We start from the raw sequence: 22004 nt of genomic DNA, 5'->3' as shown, positions 1-22004 counted from the left end.
ATATAAAAAAAAACAAAAAGATAATACTGTGCATTTATAGCAAGTTTTAAGCTAGTGTAACCTCAAACAACGGGGCATGTTAGACACAGCGTATGCACAGTTGGGAACTGGGCCATGCATTGTTGTCAAATCTCATAATTTAAAAACAAATTTACACACCACTGGCCGTGAGTAAGAAAATGGTAACACATAATTGTCTGATTTTACTTTAAACTTGATTGAACTTGATCGAACTTGAACTAGATTGAACTTGATTTAAAAAGATGGTACTATATGCCTTTTAATGCGGCAAAATATCCAGTTTACTAAAGAAAGCTACGAATAAATTACAACAAACAATATTTAAAACGGCCAAAAAATCTTTTCTGCCAGATTCAAAATAAATCGAATCCTCTTTTCACCAGACAGGTTATTTAAAAATAATATTAATTGCAAGTTAATTCACCCCAGTTTCATCGATAAGGTTATGACGAGTACATAGAAAGTTAGAAATATCTTATCAATTTGATCTTTTTGAGTTATTTATAAATGGAGAGTTTAAAATGAAAAAACCGTATTTAGAAAAACATGATTAAAATAAAAAGTTTTACAGAATTTTCTTACGATCTCAAAACTATATATATAAAAAGATAAATTTAAGTGAATAAAGAAAAAACGGATTTCAGAAACTATATTTAAGTGTTCTTGACAAAAAACTGATTAAAATTATTTCGTACATAAAAAATTCCAATATTAAATTAAAATATAGATAAGAAGTTATATTATGGATATAATTTCGATATTCTCTCGATTAACTAGAAACTTTTATAGGCCGCCTACAAACTTTTAAATTTATCGTCAGTTCCTTTCGACATTAACATTTAAATTATTTAGAATTAGTTCCAGTCAAGGAATGCTATTCAGTAGTAATGGTAAGTAACCTCGGTTTTATTTAAATTGATGCTTTTAGAAATGTAAATTAAAGTAATAAAATCAAAAGGATTCTGTGGCATCGATTTCCGTTCGAATAATTTATATTGACACCTCCGCCACCTTAAGTTTACAGTTACAACGCCTACCCGACTTTCGTACAAATATACGCCAGTAATCTAAATTGGTTTTCATGCCGTCAATAATGCCAGAAAAAATAATATATAACGTGATGCAGCATGTGTTGCCCTCCTCCATTTACAGGAACTGTGTTATACTTACGAAACCGACTGGAGTCATTCAGTAAGCTAAAAATGTTCAGCCTGGCCCATTTTCGAATCCAGTGTATTTCAGAAATTACCAGATATAGGAAAAACACATTTATTAATCAAAGATCTGTTTGCCTGCCAATACTGATTATTTTTCATACTTGTTGATGATGTTCAGATAAACGTTAGTGCAATGGCACTGCAGTTCTACTGTTGCATTGTACTTGTATGGCATACTTAAATATTATTTACTCTGTTTACATAAAATTAGTATTATTTACTGTATTGTATGTTTTGTGGTGTTTTGTCAAAAATGATGTCGTCTGATTGGTCCTTGTATTACTGGTGGTAACGGATTGGTAAAAGATAAAACGCTTCTAGCTTCTGCCGTACCAACTGCAGTACAACGGCATTACTGTGACATGTTAAGAACTTTTTTACAGAACCAATACAACCGCACTAATCATATGTAAATGAGGCTTTATAGCATATACTTTCGCTTCAAGATTTGCTGCCTTGAAAAAAATACGATCTCCCGATCCGAAAATGATATGACTGCATACGTTTCCGATTTACCTGTAAAAGTTGGAGGCATCTACGTTTAGATGTGAAAATTTTAAAATATCTAGATATTAAATTTTCCTTTTTAGGATGCCTTAATATTTGGTGTTGCCGGTGCATGTTGTCGAGATGAACTGTATCAATTAAATTTGAATATATAGATGATTTAGGATCAAAACATTTGATTAAAATACCGAAAAATAAAACGAAAAGAGAAAAATTGTTTCCTTTTAAAATATATATTATAAAAAGCCCCATTCATTTACTAACATTTTGATCTCTTCAAGTTTTTACAAAAAATTAAGGATGTATGAGAAAAAAATTAAATGTATTGCAATGCATTTTTAAAATGAGCTGATTAACGTGAGTGTATTTTGCCGAAAATGTCATATAGGGTTGATTATTTGACCCCCTTACAAAAATACTTCAGGGTTGAAAATTTTCCAAAAGTGTAGATTTTTTGACAGATAATGTTCACCAAGTTCGGTTTCTTTAGTTCGATATACATGGAAGATAAAAAAGAAAAACTGGGTTGTAACTTTTCAGGAGAGTTTTTTTTTAAAATTTTATACCAGCGACCCCTATTAATTTTCACCAAAGAATCGCCCCTTACATTTTTTCGGTGTTATTTAGATACTCCCTGTATTTTTGGGTTAAATTGGGTGAAAATAAGTCCAATATTTCTTACAGTGTCTTAATCGTATTAACTGAAGTCAATTAGATTCTACACCACAATCTGTTGTGCGATTATACATATGTTTATTTTTTCGCAATTACTGACAACATAAATGCACTTAATATTTTCCTTAGAGATTTATCAAGGTATATTACTTAAATTTTATAGAAATATAGTTAAGCTTAACTTCTTCATGATTTTATTGGCTAATTCTGAACCAATTACAGAATATTCAGATTTTTTTCTCATTTCATTTAACGGCAAAGATACAGAATATCACTAACTCGAGAATAAAGAAATTTCTGATTTGACAACTAATTTTTTACGCTTTTAAAATATTTATAATATTTAGTTTCTTAATACGACACCTTGTCATTTTAATCCTCCATGGTAATATGATATCTAGTCTATACACTACCTTCCATAATTTGTTCTCTAGTTCAATTAACGCCAACGTTAATACCATTCGAGAATATATAAACACCCACTAAATACGATATACACTGACAACGTACCAAAAAAATATATTATTTATTTCAAACAATAATTTTAAATATTTATTTGATTTATTCCGACATTATGAAATAATACGTATCTAAATATTAAACGATAGCATCAAATGATTTTGATACATATTTTGCCTGACTAACTGGTATTTTTCCATTTCCGTACGTTCCTCATTGTAATTTATATTCTGGGTATAGTAATCAGGACGAAAAACTTAATCTATTCATTAAGAGACTATAGGATGTGTTTTGGTTCCTACAGAGAATGGTTCTAGGACGGTTCAAATTAGTTGACCATTCAATTCATAAGAACATCTTAGCCAAGACATACTGACAATACAGTCGAGTAACTATTTTGAACTGTTCTAGGACTGTCCGCTGACAGAACCAAAACAAGCCTTAGGCATATTCAATTATGATATTTACTGTTAGTAGACACCTATACTATGCGTTTATTTTTCTGAAACGAAGTGCTATAAAATGAAGATTTGCATAAAATTCCGCTTAGTCGAACGTGCTGTGCTGATTATCACCACTAGAGGATATAACCATTCGAGTATTCAACTTCATATTGCCTAAAAACCATTAATTCAAAAGATTAAGTTACGAAAAAAACAATGTGAAGAATGATGAAATAACCACATATGTAATTAGATCAGAAAATATAATTAGAATCCAAGTTCATAAATATTGAAAAAACTAAAAGTAGAATAGATATGGAAAAAATAAAAAAAAAGTGAAAACCATCAAATAGCTATTTATTTAAGTAAAAAATTAATGTTTTGGGAAATAAATATAATTCGCAGTGTCACTTTTTACGGACTAGACCTTAAAATTATCATTACATCTTATTAATGTAATTAATCTGTACGACAATTTAACACAGAACTAAATGTCGTTGAAAAATTAATACAAAAAGTGACTGAATATTTGTCACCAAAAAGTCATGTAATTATGGAGCTTGTACTGAAAATTTTGTAATTTTATAGATGTATAAAGGTTTTCACCGACTCCCTTAGATATTCTAAACTAGATTCAACAAAAAAGTATTTATTTCCGAAGCAAAAAATTGAGATGAATGTAAATATTGGGTACATGATATAAAACCATTTGAAAAACTACTTTTAATATGTATAGGTATACGTGGAATTTTTAGTTAAATTCTAATAGAATTATACTATATAAAACCAGCAAATATTATTTATTTTGTTAAATTATTAAAAAGTTTTTTATGGTAGCGAATAATAGTAATAACTAATAATATTGATAATTATTGCATTTATCCATAAATAATATTGATAAAAGTTTGTACGTACTATAATAAAAAATATGTAAGAAGCTTAAGTTACAAATAAAAGCACCGCCATTCAAGTACGTAATTGAAACATAGAAAAACGTTTTTTTTTTAATATTGACATAATTTCGATATGAAAATTTAAAACTAATAAAAACAAGTGATTGTTATTAAAATTTGGTTAATAATCTACAATTTTTTTTTTTAACTGTTAGAAATATTTTTAATTTCGGCCAATTAAAATAACGGCATTTTCTTCTCATTTAAACATTGATCTATATATTTTAGGTTGCGCTTTTTTAATATTCAGAGAAGCAAAAATTATAAGACATATTTTTCTTTCTATAATTCTATAAAAACTTTTCCCCTTGGTGTCAATTTTTCAGCAGTTATTATAATTACATACCGCGTGAATCACTACACTACAATGATCTCGACTACTTTTAGAGATACTGAAAAGCTTAATATGGACAAAGTAATACAGAATTTAATGCTTGGCAACATTTCACTGCAAAAAATGCTTTCTTTTCGTTTGAATATTACTAAAAAAATTAAAATGGCTTTTTTAAATTTAGCTGTGGTTTTGTTTTATAGTCCGACTGAAAAGTTGTTGAAACGTTCTCATGCAATTCTTATTTTAATTTAAAAATAAATAATTCTATCGTAATAATAAACAAATAAAATGATATTTAAAAGTAAAACGTTCAATAATATTTTCAGTTGGACTGCAAATAACGGAGCAGATTTTTCAGAAGAGAGGTTTTCAATTTTTCCTGAATAAAAGGCAAATATTTTTTTAGTGGTAAATTGAAAAGTATAAATATATTAAATTTTGTACTACTTTGAACATTTTTGTACATCTAAGTCTCCAAGAACCCTGTGATAGATAAATTTGGTTCATAAGGATGAAAAAAAAAAAAAGAAACGGGAATATTAATCGTATAAACTAATTTTTCATGACAGTAAACCAACAAACATACGATGCAGGTGGTACACACAGACCCTGATGAATTAACAATAGTAGAATTTACTTTTCCGAGAGGTGACATCCAAAATAAAGACCGATAACAATTGGATTTTGGGAAAATTCCCTGAAAATTTGAGAAATTTCATGATATTTTTACAGTTCTAGTTTTCTAATATGTAATTCCAGGTTTTCCAGCCCAAACATATAAATAGCTATTTTCTATTGTTGCTACATTAACAATCAAATCAAATGAGTAGGAACATAGAAATGCTACAATAATCTTCTCAGCATTGTATTTCATGAAAATTTAACTTATATAATTATAATTTAGTCAAATTCAGTTATTTCCATAACATTGAACACATTTTGTTAATATAATTTTCCTATAAAAATATCTTATATTTTTTCTACTATATTTTTGTATTTTAGGTAGCATTGGATTTGAAAATCCTTTTCTTCAAGTCAATGAGCTTTATCTTTTGAAAAAATAAATAAATAATTCGAGTGAAAGCTAAAAAGTTGTTAAGTGGGAGACACTATTAGACAGTCAAGTAATTTACATTAAACATTTTTTAAGTGTCATATGAAGTTTCAAGACCTTCCAAGATAAGGTAAAAACAACTATACCGCCTCCCTAAATGTGGGTCGGCATATGAAAATTTGATAATACCCAAAACCTACAAATATCCGTATAAAACGAGCCCAACTTTAATGGGCCACATGTTAAAAACATCCATTCATTTTTATTGTTATTGTCGTAGAGATACGAGCGAGCTACTCCCTCACAGGACGGCGGTGTCATCTCCGCAGACATTCACCAGATGGTTACGCGGGCCAGGTGAGAGGACGTGGGCCGATGTGGGCCCACGCTTCGACCTTAATGAGCACGTGGGCACGCGCGGCCATCCACAGGAGAAAATGGAAATGGCACTCACCTTTGACCTACATGATGTTCCTGTCTTAGGATTCTTTCAGCTCAATTAGTATGTATTCGACATTCACACTATTTTTTTTCTGTAACTGGCATTGCATTTTTATCAAAAATTAGGTATATAAATGGTATACCCTTATGAGAAATTGCATCAGTGAAAAATATTTAACTATAATAAACAAAATTACTTGTACTTTTAGCTTACTGTTTACATTCGGTTCGGTTTTTCACTTTTGATATATAGACCAGTGCTTAAGCCTTCAAAAATGGTAAAAAGTGAAAAAAAAATTATAGTAGGATGAAACCCATTAGAAAAGGAAGAGAATATAACAGAAATGAAAAGGAAAATAATTTACGGGCGATCTGAGGTCGGGAAGGGGCCGAGTTTTTAAGGGTAAAAACGGTTTATCTTGATTTCCGGAAAAACTACAAGTCTTATGGAAAAAAGTTGTAGGTAATAAAAAGATCTACAACTTTTGTATTTACACTTTTTTCACATAACCTCAAAATTTATGTGAAAAATTCAAATAACCAAGTTTTTGGTATTTTATTTTTATCTTTTACAAAAAAAATTTAGAAAAAGAACTAATACATTGATCGTAACAGTATGACAGTCAGTTGCTTTGTGAAAAACGTGAAAAACCCTAGAGTATTTGCTTTAATTTGAATTTCCTATAAAAAAATTATTAATTAATAATAATAATAATAATAATAATACTAATAGTAATACTAATAGTAATAGTAATAGTAATAGTAATAGTAATAGTAATAGTAATAGTAATAGTAATAGTAATAGTAATAATAATAATAATAATAATAATAATAATAATAATAATAATAATAATAATAATAATAATAATAATAATAATAATAATAATAATAATAATAATAATAATAATAATAATAATAATAATAATAATAATAATAATAATAATAATAATAATAATAATAATAATAATAATAATAATAATAATAATAATAATAATAATAATAATAATAATAATAATAATAATAATAATAATAATAATAATAATAATAATAATAATAATAATAATAATAATAATAATAATAATAATAATAATAATAATAATAATAATAATAATAATAATAATAATAATAATAATAATAATAATAATAATAATAATAATAATAATAATAATAATAATAATAATAATAATAATAATAATAATAATAATAATAATAATAATAATAATAATAATAATAATAATAATAATAATAATAATAATAATAATAATAATAATAATAATAATAATAATAATAATAATAATAATAATAATAATAATAATAATAATAATAATAATAATAATAATAATAATAATAATAATAATAATAATAATAATAATAATAATAATAATAATAATAATAATAATAATAATAATAATAATAATAATAATAATAATAATAATAATAATAATAATAATAATAATAATAATAATAATAATAATAATAATAATAATAATAATAATAATAATAATAATAATAATAATAATAATAATAATAATAATAATAATAATAATAATAATAATAATAATAATAATAATAATAATAATAATAATAATAATAATAATAATAATAATAATAATAATAATAATAATAATAATAATAATAATAATAATAATAATAATAATAATAATAATAATAATAATAATAATAATAATAATAATAATAATAATAATAATAATAATAATAATAATAATAATAATAATAATAATAATAATAATAATAATAATAATAATAATAATAATAATAATAATAATAATAATAATAATAATAATAATAATAATAATAATAATAATAATAATAATAATAATAATAATAATAATAATAATAATAATAATAATAATAATAATAATAATAATAATAATAATAATAATAATAATAATAATAATAATAATAATAATAATAATAATAATAATAATAATAATAATAATAATAATAATAATAATAATAATAATAATAATAATAATAATAATAATAATAATAATAATAATAATAATAATAATAATAATAATAATAATAATAATAATAATAATAATAATAATAATAATAATAATAATAATAATAATAATAATAATAATAATAATAATAATAATAATAATAATAATAATAATAATAATAATAATAATAATAATAATAATAATAATAATAATAATAATAATAATAATAATAATAATAATAATAATAATAATAATAATNACAAGAGGGATTTCCTCCCTTGAAAATAGGAACAATTTTCCCAGATTTTAAAACATCTGGAAAGGTACCACATTCGAAGGACAAGTTAACAAGGTAGGTAATTGGTTGTATTATGCAACCAATAACACGTTTTATTAAGGACATTGGTACATCATCAGCACCAGATGAGTTTTTATTTTTTAATTTTATTGTCAATAATTTAAGAATTTCATCAGCAGTGTAGGGGTTTAAATAAAGAGAATTGTTGTTTTCCTTCAAAGAAATAAAACTGGAATTATTTATCGTACTGGGTATTTCTCTAATAATCTTTTGTGGTGCATTTACAAAAAAATCATTGAATAGTGATGCCACCAGCCCAGGTTCTCCATAGGAAACATCGTCAATAGTGATTTCAATTTTAGGGTAAACTTTATTTTTATTACTAAGTTCAGATACAACCTTCCAAGTAGAAATTGATCTATTGTCTGAGAAAATAATTTTATTTTGATAATAAGCTCGTTTAGTTTGTTCAACCAGGTGCTGATGTTTCTTTTTCTGTATTTTGTAAAAAGGTATTAATACCGGATAAGTTTTTTGTAATATATAAATATTTCTCAAATAATCAGTTATAGGTAAGTTGCTTCATTTTTGTTTCTAGTATATAGGTAAAAAGGTGCTGAATTACTGGTTGAATAATTTTCGGGTTGTTTTTGTCGGTTTAGACTTTTCGAGAGATATCGCTATCTTCTTCAGAAGGATTTTTTTTCAATACACTGTAAAAAGTCTGTGTGAATGAAAGCAATAAAGGTTCGGAATGAATCCATTGAGTGAAATTGTTGAGCACATTTTCACTCAATCTTGGTCATTTTGATCATTTTACTCATTTGTGATTATATTACTCCTTAAATAAATTCACGTAAACTCGTATTTGGTGCACTTGTACCTAAATTAATGTCCTCATTACTGAGTGATCCCACCCCTTTTCACATTCAGATGCATTGCCTTTGTCTGTTCTCATCATTCCATTAGGTTATCTCGTGACCGTGGCGTGGTGGATAGCAGTATGGCGTATGGCGTGCTTTGGAGTTGGTCAAGTATCGGTTTATTCTAGTGAATATTGTATTTAAATGCAGTGATTTAATTACAATCATTAAAGACAATATTAAATCTCGATTAATATTTGGTTAAATAAACGGATAGTTAAATTGTTATCTATAATTACGTATATGTAATGTACAATATAGGTTATAGCAATATAATCGTCCGATTAGTTCACCAATTCCTTTAATCGAGACCTAAAATATTGTGTTTAAAACAGATCTGTGTAGAAACCAATGTGGCAACTTACTAGTTTATGACTTTAATACAATGATATTTAAATTAAATTATATTAAAGAGAATATGAACCACGTCTGAGTAAAAAATTACTCAATAATAGTTAAAGTTAAATCATATTAGAGGAAAAGTCAACTCTAAATTGGTTTTACATTCTCAAAATAGAGTCAAAAGTCGCTCACTTAGCAGAAACTCGGATTTGAGTAAAACTCACTCATTTCTGATGCAATAATTTCACTCAATCGGGTGTGGACAGAAATTTATACATTATTGAGTAAAATTGAGGGAAATTTGAGTGAAATTTTTTTACAGCGTATAAATTCCAACTCAAAAAATCCTTTAACTGTTAATATACATACAATAGAATAGCATTTCGTTTTAACGTTCTTACGAGAACTAATATTCCATATTAGCCTCCCATAATTAGATAATTTTTTCAAACCTGTGACAGTTATGTATTGTTTATTGTTGATTTATCAATAACTGATTTAGTATGCATTGGTTTTATATTTTTTCTCGTATTGCATATTTGACACTAAATTGTTTTTTCTTATGAAAATAAAAATGTATTTTATGGTGAGGGTGATGGTAATAACACAAAAAAAAAATGTTTCTGTATTTTTCCAAAAGGGTACCTACCTACCTAATGTAACACTGCAACTTGAGTCATATATACCGGGTGTACTTTTTACCTTGAAACTTCCAAATATCTCGAGAAATAAGCACCCTACGAAAAAAATGTCAATTAATCAAATCTAATCATTACTTTTAGCCGTAGAATTCGAATATGCAATAAAAAATGGAGGTTCCTATTTAAGATTTCAGTTACCCTCCTCCCTACACACAACAAAAGGGGGAGAGAAATTTTAGCACTAATCTATTTCCCCGTGGAATGATTAAATTTTGATTATTGACATTGTTTTCGTAGAATGCTTATTTCTTGAGATATTTGAAAGTTTCACGTTATAAAATACAAACGGTATATTGATTAATATGTCTGTTCAATCGACATGGCACTCCAAAAATTCAGATAAGTTGAATGGTGCGAAATTTTTTAATTATCCAACATACTTCTTTTTTCTCCTATTGACAGAGTTTTATATTTTTTGATTTTTTATTGGTTTACTGCGAAATGGTAGAAAAACATACAGGGTAAANGTAGTTATAAAGATTATTGTTTCCATAACGAAGGAGGCTTTGTCCTATGAAAATAGACAAATAAAAAATTATGTCAAACGATATGTGACAGCTCTTGCTTCGTGCAAAATTAGTGTCATTCGTGTGAGAAAAGTACTTGGGTTCCATATGAAATTCCCAGGTCTCTAACTAATTCCCTTACACTTATTTGGGGATTTACATGGACACAAGCCAACATATTAATATTATCTTCCGTTCTTGCATGGCGATGTTTTTTTGCAGAATGTAGTGGCGTCTGGATAAACGCTGAAATACTTCTCTGGAGTAGCGTATTCTACGAGGGTATCGCAAAGCATACTCTCTTGAAGCTATAACGGCATTTTTCAAACATTGAAAATAAACTGCCAACATAGCATACGCTTCCAGAATCGTAAACGGCATTTTTCTTGTTCACAAGTACTTTTCGAACACAAATAACACTAATTTTGCACGTAGCAAAAGCTGTCACACTTCGTTTGGCATAATTTTTCAGTTGTCTATTTTCATAGGGAATAGCCTGCCTCGTTATGGAAACAATAATCTTTATAACTACTCAGATATTTGGAATTAGTAAAAAATTAAACATTGCAGTTATCAAAAATTTTTTAAAATAAAGCAATAATTCTCTTTAAGGACAATATTGGTATTGTTTTACAATTTAATTTTGGCTTGGATTATGTTAATGTTATTTAGAGAAGTAAATAAAGGAGGATGTTCTAGCACAACCTAACTATTTTAGCAATAACTTGAAAATGAAAAAAGATATTGACCTCCGGTTTGTGTATTTGTTTTCCATAATGAATTGTCTATCAAACCATGAAAAAAATATATATCGTTGCATTTAATTTTTTTAGTAAACGGAGACAATTACAAAACTTTTCTAATTACCGTCGTCTACCGTTGCACTGGAAAATATTTTCATTCCTATATCATAAAAATAAATTTCATTAATAGTTCTTTAAAATGAGCCATCGTTTGTTGAAATCGATTAAGGCATTTAGAAGTTATGACAATTTAAAAATTTGAAGATAGCGTCCTTCATACTGACTGCTATGGTAATAACAAAAAAAAAATCAAACAAAACTTGTGAAGGGTTTAATAGTAGAATAATTTAAAAAAATGTATTTGCAACTTAGGTTATATAAGCGAAATTTTGAAAAAGCGACAATTTTCTGTAACACTATAGTAGTTGCGCGCCCTAACGGTGAAGTTACAAACTTGAAAATATTTTAAATCTATTTGTCTTGGTCGTATTTGTTAATTAATTTTTTACCCCATAATCGTAGCACGTCTAGTTTCCTATATACAGCCGCTCGATACCGTTAATGGATCACCCTGTATAGTCTTTAAAAAATCGTTTCCGGAAAACGTTATTCTTGTTTCTTTTTTGTCTGTTTTTACGGAGAATTCAGCATCGAAAGTTCAATTTAAATTTAGATAAAAATAAATAATCTTATTAAAAAATCATTAATGACACCACGTAATTACAATTGTCCCCAGCAGACCTGGGCAAAATACTTTTAAAATGTATTTAAAATACAAATTACAAAATACTAGTATGAAAGTATTTTTAATACTTCTTTTGCAAAGTATTTTAAATACAAATTACTTAGTATTTAAAATAGTATTTTAAGTACCTATGTTGAATATTAAATACATATATTGAAAATATTAGCAGTACTTAAAATATTTTTGTGAAATATTAACTTTGAAACTCTTAAGGTATGATTTATAAAAATATATATTTATGTGCGAAGTAAGCCCGCTTTCAAAATCATCAAAAATTAAAAAAAAAACTGTGTGGAAACAATCATTTTCATCTGCATTACTGAGATGTAGAATATTTAATTCACTCATAATTTTTTATTAGTTTTTCTTAGAATAGCCCACTAATGATAAAAGAAATTAATTTTGAATTTTGGTGATTGACTACTGACTTGACTAGTGATGATAGTGACCTAAAAGGTAGTAAACAGAATGGCAATAACACAACGCACATTGCAGAATGTAGCGTAGAATGCACTAAATTCTAAAGTGCAGGTGCGTATTTTTTTTAGCACGTGTTGTACCAGTCGCTAGTCGTAACAGGCAAAAAGTATTTGTTTTTGGAAGGTATTTTGGATATTTTAAATACTTCTTTAAAATATAAAATACCAATTACTTACTTCCAAGTGTACAAAAGTTTTAATTTAAAATTAATTACGAACGGAAACACGAAGTAAAAGTAACACCAAGCTAAGAAAGTAAGAGTAAATTATTTATTGAATATTATAATCTTCCTTAAATTCGGCAACAGAATTATAGATTAATATGTTAGTGACGTGCCATTATGTTAAGTGCCATTATAATTAGTAATTTTTTAATTAGAAGAATTTATGTCAAATAAATTTTACAATTTTATAGAAGTAGCAGGAGCTATAGTTTCTCATTGCATTCAAAATCGTGTTTTTAGAAAAAATTCCTAAAAAAAATATTAGTGAAACGCAAATTTCTATAGTTATTTTTTGTATTTGGTAACAAGAACGTAAGGTACACAAAATAATAAATCAATAATAAATTATAAATTATACAAAATAAATAGATGACCGAAAAAAAAACAGCATTTCAAAACTTAGAAAACATTTAAAAATTTAAAAAGCGTCAGGAGGCATTGAAGTTTTAGCAAATGTAATTTTCCTCAATGCCAATCTCGAAAATGAATTATTTTCAGACATTTGTATATTGCGATTTCCTTTGTTATTTTAACCACCTGAATTCAAATTTTAAATTTCGACAATCACTCCTGAAATACCTTGTATATTAAACTTAAATGTCTTATTTTAGGTAAATGTAAATAATAACAGTAGTAGATGTATAAGGGCGCTTTTGGAAAAATGATGTATGTACTTTCACCTATAAAAAAATATTGATTTATAGTTAACTAATTTTATCATCAACTAATGTTAGAAAATTTACAAGTTTACTTTTTGTACTACTTTTGTTGACTTTTCTATAACCCCATACATCTAATTCAAGTAAACTTCTTTTTCTGTCAATTGTAAGAAACAAAAATTAAGCGCGTTCCTCTTCCGTGGCGCCTGGAACCAGTACGTGTATACATATACATATAATTATTATATCCCATACAATTTGTTTCCTACTTGCACAGAGGCATTAGTTGCAATGGAAATCGACTAACAGAGTGGCAATATATGTAAAATATTATACCCATAGCATAATGTTATAAATATCAGTTTGCAGTAAACAGAGTAAAATCTGCTTCAATTTCAAATTACTTGAGTTATTGCGACTATAACATGCTTTGTAGCTACTTCCTCCAGTTTCAGTGTATAACGACCGAATGATTTACTGTTTCATTAACATGTCTTTCTGATAATAATTTATTTTAGAATTATATGATTATGATATAGTCCAATTAAATAACCCTATAAATCGCAAATTTGGTCAGCTTGTCTGAATTTTTGATATAAGTTAGTTTGATGTATATAATAACAATAAGTGACAGTAATTTTTTTTTCAACTCCCGGCCAGGGGTGAAAAAAGATAAAATAAAGGGGTTTTTCAAGATAACTCAAAAGGTGTAAGAACTAGAAAAATAAGTTTCTTATAAAAGTTGTAGAGCATAAAATTGTACATAAAAATGGTTTATTGACTTTTTCTTGTATTATTAAAATTAACAGAGTTAGGGAAACTAGAAGTTAAGAGATGATTTCAGAAATTTAAAAAATCATAAGTAGAAAAATTAATAAATTTTATAATTTTTTTTCCAATTTACTCTTAACAATATAACCTATCTTTTCAGGGAAATAGACATAATTTTTAATTTTTAATAAAAAAAGTTATAACAATTTCTCAAAGCGAACGTGATTTTTTATTTTTACAAAATTTCGAAAACAACTTTTTTTATTTTAAATAATCGATCGAATGTCAGAAAAAATATATTTTAGCGTTAAATAATTAAAATTAACGATTAAAAAATTTTAATTGGTTTAACTTTTTTATTAAAAATTAAAAAATATATCTACTTTTTTTTCTAGTTCTTACTTCTTTTGAGTTATATTGAAAAACCCCTTTATTTTATTTTTTTTCACCCCTGGCCAGGGGTTGGAACAAAAATTACTGTCACTTATTGTTATTATATACCCTAAACTAACTTATATAAAAAAATCAGGCAAGTTGACCAAATTGCGATTTAAAGGCTCATTTAATTGGACTAATTAAATATTGTTCATCTAACAGTTAATATCATGAAATTTTAAAGCTACACTCACACGAATTTTATGTAAAATTATCTGACATAAGTAAAATGTACACTTTTCTCATCTTTGCTTTTGTAGAAATATTTTTACAGTAGGTATAACAAAAACACATCTAAGTAAAAAGTAACAATATCCTGTAAAAAGAAGTATACTAAGAGTCAACTTCTTAATCACACCAGAGTTAAAATATAATAAAGTTTGTTTATTACCATAGTAACATATTGTTGTCACAAAAATTCCTTTAAAAAGGCACGTTTTAGTTTATTATGAAACCGGCCCTTAGGAATACAAAGGAGAAAGACCTTAACACATACATTTACACAACGTATCACTTGTGCAAACGTTTATATTTTTACAAACGTGTGAAAGTTAGTATCTAATAAAATAAGTCATAATTTTAGTAACTGCATACTGCATACAAAATAGGTATCTATTATTTTTTCAATATTTATTACCTGTGATAAATGAATTATTTTTTTAAATGTATTTTAAATGCAATTTTAACAAATTCACAAATTTAAAAATCAATTTTGTCAAACGAAGTCAAACAATCTTTTTTGATACCAAAAATTTAAGTACGCAAAAGATATCTAACCTCACAGACAAAACTGCCAAGATTACTGGAAATAACCACCTGAGATATACCTCTACAGTACGTGATAGACAGCTTGTAATAAATAATTCAGAAACAAGAACTAAACTAAAAACTAAAAGTGTATAAATATAATTAATACAAAAACCTGTAACTCATATATTGAAATTGTTAAATAATTCAATTATTCAAAGAAATATTATGTATTCTTGCTGTCATATTATCACTCTCAACAAAGATTAATCACGCAAAAAGTTGCTGCTACAAAGATATTTTTTTGTTTGCACATCTTAGGTTTCATCAGGTAGCATCAGGTGATAGGACAGCAATAATACAGGATATATAAATAATCGCTTTATTTAATAATTTCACTATATCAACTATGTGTTTTTGTATTAATTATATAAAGGGCGATTCACAAATTATCCAAAAAAAAATTTTGGATGTACAGGGGACTCTTACAAATACAATTTTGTAAATAAAAAATCAAAAAGAGCAGTTCGAAAATGATTTAAAAATACACTTCTGCACGGCACTNAAATATATTTTTTTATTATTAATTTCCAATAAATGTAACATATTTTATAAAAATATAATTTATAGATTACGTCAGCTATATCTATTATTTATTATTAAGCATATATTACCTTTTTTTCTAATAAAACAGAAAGCTGCTATATTTACTTGTAAATGTATTGTTAATACTTATTATACAAATGAAAACTACTGTTCAATTTTTTTAATACAAACTTAAATTCGAGTTATATAGAAAATATTCACCAATTTATGTGAAATAAATACGAAAATATACAGAAAATGGCACAAAAATTGTACTATTGTCAGTTGAAGCATAATTTGGAGAACTGAATAGAAAAATTATGTCTTTTAATGAAACAACATTAGTATTAGTAAATATTCGAATTTATTTGCTAATTCGGCAAAAATATTCTCACCCATTTTTTAAAATTCCACACGGATTGCTGTAACTATAACTATTAATTTTTCAGTACAGACCAGTGGTTCTTAACCTTTTGTTTACCGCAGATCTCTTTTCAATATTTTTTTGTTGTTGGGGGCCCCCAGTTACTTAGATATAAGTTCCAATTTAAATGGGTTTGAAATATTAATTCTAAATTGCACATCAAACGTAAATTTTGAAAAGATTAACAATAAGTTACACTCTGACATAAGAGAGTGCATTTTCTTAATTAGTTTTTATTAGCCATCAAATGTCCCTGAAAACTTCCGAAGCCCTTGGGAGGAGATGACGGACCCCCAGAGGTCCGTGGACCACAGGTTAAGAACCATTGGTCTAGATCTAGACAATAATTTCTTTAAAAATCATATATTTTTCTGCAATAATTACCCAATTAAGCACACAATTCAGTTCAGGTAATTTTTTAAGTAATTTATTTCACAATGTTAATTTATTAGTTGTACTAAATTCTCACTTCAAATGTATGCTATTTATTTGTATAAAATTTTTATATCACCATTTTAGGAAACATTTGGAGTATCACTGTGTAAGAAAATATTACAACATTTCTTTATATACAAAAGAAATACAGATAAAAACACCGTATGTAACGCAAATCTACTATTTCTGTTGACCTTTCTCCTGATCAGCCAATATTTCATATTTGAAAATTATTACGATTAACTTATAAACCGCGAAGTAGATAAGTCGTCATCTCACGCAACATCCGCTGGACGTGTCTCATTTAATCTGGTGATCAAGCGGATATTAGAGTAACAAGAATAATTTTAGTATCCTTTATCAAATTAAATCCAAACCGATGCGGGCTTCCCAACTGTCAAAATTTACGATCTGTCTAATCACTATACCGTTAAAAAGACTGTATATTAATATAAGTGGACATTATATAATTATCAGGTTTTAATAAAATCTATTAACGTTGATAAAAGGCAAATAAATTATGAATTAACATAAAACATTTTTGCATGGCTAACATGAACACATCAGAAGTTTTTGTGGTATTTTTTATTATATTTTAATAAGTATAATTTACATTCAAATAATATACTATTAGCATGTACTTAAAAATACCTCCCGCTCATTTTTATTCAAATTTTGCTTCCACTGTAATGTAACAAATTTGAAGTTTGTTACATCAATATTTCCCAGTAACTTATCAGAAACTGTGTTGAATTCCAACATGTATTTGAAGGATCATAATATACAGGGTGATCCATTAACGGTATCGAGCGGCTATATAGGATACTAGACGTGCTACGATTATGGGGTAAAAAATCTATTAACAAATACGACCAAAAGAAATTGATTTAAAATATTTTCAAGTTTGTAACTTCACCGCTAGGGGGTGCAACTGCTATAGTGTTACAGAAAATTGTCGGTTTTTCGAAATTTCGCNATCCATGAAAACTATAGAATCCTAAAATTTTAAAATTATCCTCTCTCTAACTATGGCGACCTCAGATGTAGCTAAATATCACATTAAATGTGAAACACCCTGTATATTGTATGTAGTAAACAGTAAAACAAAAAGAATTATTTTTTAATTCCAAATTTTCCTTTTTTTCAGTTGATAATGAGGCTGAGGACACACACGAATGTTTCGTTTTCATATCAGATAAACTGGCGGAGGAAATAACACTAACAATTGGCCAAGCCTTCGAACTAGCCTATAAACGGTTCCTGGAAACTTCTGGCAAGGACTTGGAATCCCAGCGCAGGGCGATGATCACACAACAGAAGATAAAAAGGTTGGAACAAGAGAACAACGTTTATAAACAAAGGCTGTTGGAAATATCTCAGTTTAGTAGTATTAGGCCTGAACTTGATCAGTATTTGAGGAAGAATGATATCAGAAATATATTGGAAGTGAAGTCGTCGTTGAATAATAATAGTAACTCTTCTAGTGATAATACGACTGTGAATAACTCAAATCAGACTAATGGAACTACAAAGGAACTTTTAGATCTTAATTCAGAAATCACGAATGGAGGTAACTTTCTAAACAATTGAATTGTTAAAGTGGAATTCCATTCTTCGCCATTGTGTGTTAAAAAAAAAAATTGATTTTCTCATATATAAATAAATGTTGGAATTTCCACATTTCTATTTGTTAATAAAAAGTGATATAATTTATTATATTCACATGATAATTAAAATATGATTATATAGTTAATTTAATATTAAAATGATAACAAACTAAAAGTTATCAATGTAATTTTTTTCATATCTGCCCATAATTATTTCATATGCTATTACAAATTAGAACAAAATAACTAAGAATTGGCAAAAATTTTAAATTGATATAAATTAGAAATTAAGATAACCTTTTATTATAATAACAAATACATAAAATTTGTAATTTGTAAATTATCAAGTTGTTTATTTGATATATTTTTAGCTCCACCCGTACCACCAAGATCATTTGAAAATACTCCTGCAGTGGGCACAAAACTGGAAGGCTTGTTATTAAATGAATTAGAACATGACAATGATTTTGATCCCCGATCTTTTGAAAACAACCACAATACCCAATTCTACCCTAACACCAATGGCAACACTTCAAGTCCACCACTAAGTAAGTATCAACAAGAAGAAAAATTTTTAAACTGCATCACTACAACATTCATATAACAAAAGGTTACTTTTTCCACACCTATTTGAACAACCGTTATTGTAAAACCAAAACTGACAATCAGTTTTTATTGAAATGTGTGATTTTACTGATCAATTTGTGAGAACCTTCCTTTAAAATTATAGTAGTTTTTTCCTTTATATACATAATTAAATAATTTTGCTTTGAAGAAATCCTTCATGTTAATTAGTGATGATGATGCTATAAATTGTTAATATTTTTCTGCCATTACTATCAGTAATTCATGTTATTGTTTGTGTCTGTCTGTATGTGAATATTTTGTAATTGTGCTGGAAAATTAACTGCTTTCTTTATTTTTCATTTTTTTACTGAAAAAACATGTTATTTTTATTTTAAATTTCAGTTGCACCACCTCCGAAGGCACCTAGACGTAGTAATCTCAGCCTTAATACCAATAACGGTAATAATAATGGTGATTTCAAAACTTCAGGTCAAGATTTGTTTGGCACTACACCATTTACACCTGCTCTAACGCCCTCTCCAAACAGGTATAAACGTTTTTCTATTTACTTTTATTTCTAGTCTTAAATCAACGTCTACTTAGAAGAAATATTTTTCTATATACAATTTGCATTAAAATTAGCACTCTTAAAATGGGTCTCAGTTTCAAAGTATGTTTTCTTTATTAATTATAGGCCTCCTTGTCAGTTCCTCACTTACGATGCTAAGATGGAAATATTTATTGAAATTTTAGTTTTTAGGACATATACAGTGAAAAAGAGAATAATCCCTGAAATTTTAAACAGTGTCTGTTATTAATTGAGATATCCAGCTAAATTAATAGTTACTGATTTCTATGTCGTCTCCTTGTATTGTTTTTTTTTACTACTGTTATGTCTTTAATATTTAAATATTTACAACAAACAAATAAAATTAATAATAGCGATGAGGTTCTGAATTTCTTTCCCCTTTTATATTTTAGAAACTAAAATTTCAGTTAAAATTCTCTTAACATTGTAAATAAGGAATAAACTTTTAAAATTTTTTATTTATAAAAAAAAATTGTCAAAATTAGAATAATTATTGACAAGGAAATCAACCATGATAAAATTATTTATTCAAATTTCAGTTTTCAGGACAAATAGAGAGAAATAAAGTGAGAATAACTGTTTTCTTCGAAATTTGGAACATCCTATAATTGGGTTTTTTAAATAGTTCATGTTATCTCTGTTATTAATTGAGATACACAATTAAATTAATATTTGATGGTTTTTAAGTAGTCACTTATTTTTTATTACTATTTGTGCCTTTAATTTTAAAACTTTAACATTAACAAATAAAATTAATAACAGCAGTATTTATTTCTTTCCCCCTTTATATACCAAAATCTAGCATTTTGATAAAAATTCTACCACAGCATCTTAATTGAGGCATAAACTTTTAAAAATTTTATTTTAATCAAAAGGATTGTCAAAATTAGAACAGTCATTTGGGTAAAATCAATTTTGAAAATGTTCTCATTTTAGTGGTGTATTATTTTTGTTGGGAAGTAAATTTTACAAGTTTCATTAATTTTTAGTGTTACTAGTGGCAAAATACTGGATCCATTTGAGATGGGTGATTTTGGAAATGCAGCTACTCCTCAAGACCTTGAAAATGCTATTGGACTATTAGATAAGAGAATACTTGAAATGAAGGTAATAATGAGATAAAATAGGGTAGTTTTGACGTTTTCCGGCCTTTGCTAGTTCTTAACTGCAAGGGAATACTGTATTCAGTAACAGCAAAACCATAAATTACAAATTAAAAGAATTCCATGCCTATTTTCGGTCAATTTTGTATCTATAAATTTGAGTATTGCAGAACATGATTACATTGACAATTTATTCACAAATAAATTCACGAAGTTCTTCACGAATTTATTCATAAAGGGTTTGGTTTTACACTGCTACCGACTTCATGAATTTCTTTGACACAAATTAGTTCTACCAACAAATCAAAGTAGCAAATAAGTTTCAAATTTCATTCAAAAAAATGTCTTACATTTCCACATATACGTAATGGTACAACAGTAATACCATTTTGACACTGTTTATAAATATTAGTTTTTGTAAGCAACAGATCAATAAAAACAATACACAAGTAGTACAACGCCACACAAGTATTTACATATGCCAACAACATAACCTCCAGAGCTGGGCTAAATACTTTCAAAATGTATTTAAAATACTAATTACAAAATACCAGTACGAAAGTATTTTAAAATACTTAAAAACAAAATACTTCTTTGACAAAGTATTTTAAATATAAATTACTTAGTATTTAAAATAGTATTTTAAGTACCTATGTTGAATATTAAATACATATATTGAAAATATTAGCAGTACTTAAAATATTTTTGTGAAATATTAACTTTGAAACTCTTAAGGTATGATTTATAAAAATATATATTTATGTGCGAAGTAAGCCCGCTTTCAAAATCATCAAAAATTAAAAAAAAAACTGTGTGGAAACAATCATTTTCATCTGCATTACTGAGATGTAGAATATTTAATTCACTCATAATTTTTTATTAGTTTTTCTTAGAATAGCCCACTAATGATAAAAGAAATTAATTTTGAATTTTGGTGATTGACTACTGACTTGACTAGTGATGATAGTGACCTAAAAGGTAGTAAACAGAATGGCAATAACACAACGCACATTGCAGAATGTAGCGTAGAATGCACTAAATTCTAAAGTG

At 26.6% G+C, this 22004-nt stretch overlaps 1 protein-coding gene across 1 annotated transcript in view; it reads left to right on the top strand.

Moving 5' to 3' along the window:
- The window catches only part of LOC111691520 (PTB domain-containing adapter protein ced-6-like), a 31877-nt gene extending 10899 nt beyond the window's left edge, over positions 1 to 20978 (top strand). Inside the window, exons 2-5 of the mRNA XM_023454525.1 lie at positions 18236 to 18658; positions 19067 to 19243; positions 19665 to 19809; positions 20841 to 20978. Coding sequence (XP_023310293.1) covers positions 18236 to 18658; positions 19067 to 19243; positions 19665 to 19809; positions 20841 to 20973 — 878 coding nt within the window. The 3' untranslated portion in view covers positions 20974 to 20978. The remainder of the gene's footprint in view (positions 1 to 18235; positions 18659 to 19066; positions 19244 to 19664; positions 19810 to 20840) is intronic.
- The last annotated feature ends 1026 nt before the right edge of the window (positions 20979 to 22004 follow it).

The sequence above is a fragment of the Anoplophora glabripennis genome, unplaced genomic scaffold (genome assembly GCF_000390285.2).
Source record: "Anoplophora glabripennis isolate ALB-LARVAE unplaced genomic scaffold, Agla_2.0 scaffold262, whole genome shotgun sequence".
Lineage (NCBI taxonomy): Eukaryota > Metazoa > Arthropoda > Insecta > Coleoptera > Cerambycidae > Anoplophora > Anoplophora glabripennis.
This window is presented reverse-complemented; position numbering and strand designations above follow the sequence as displayed.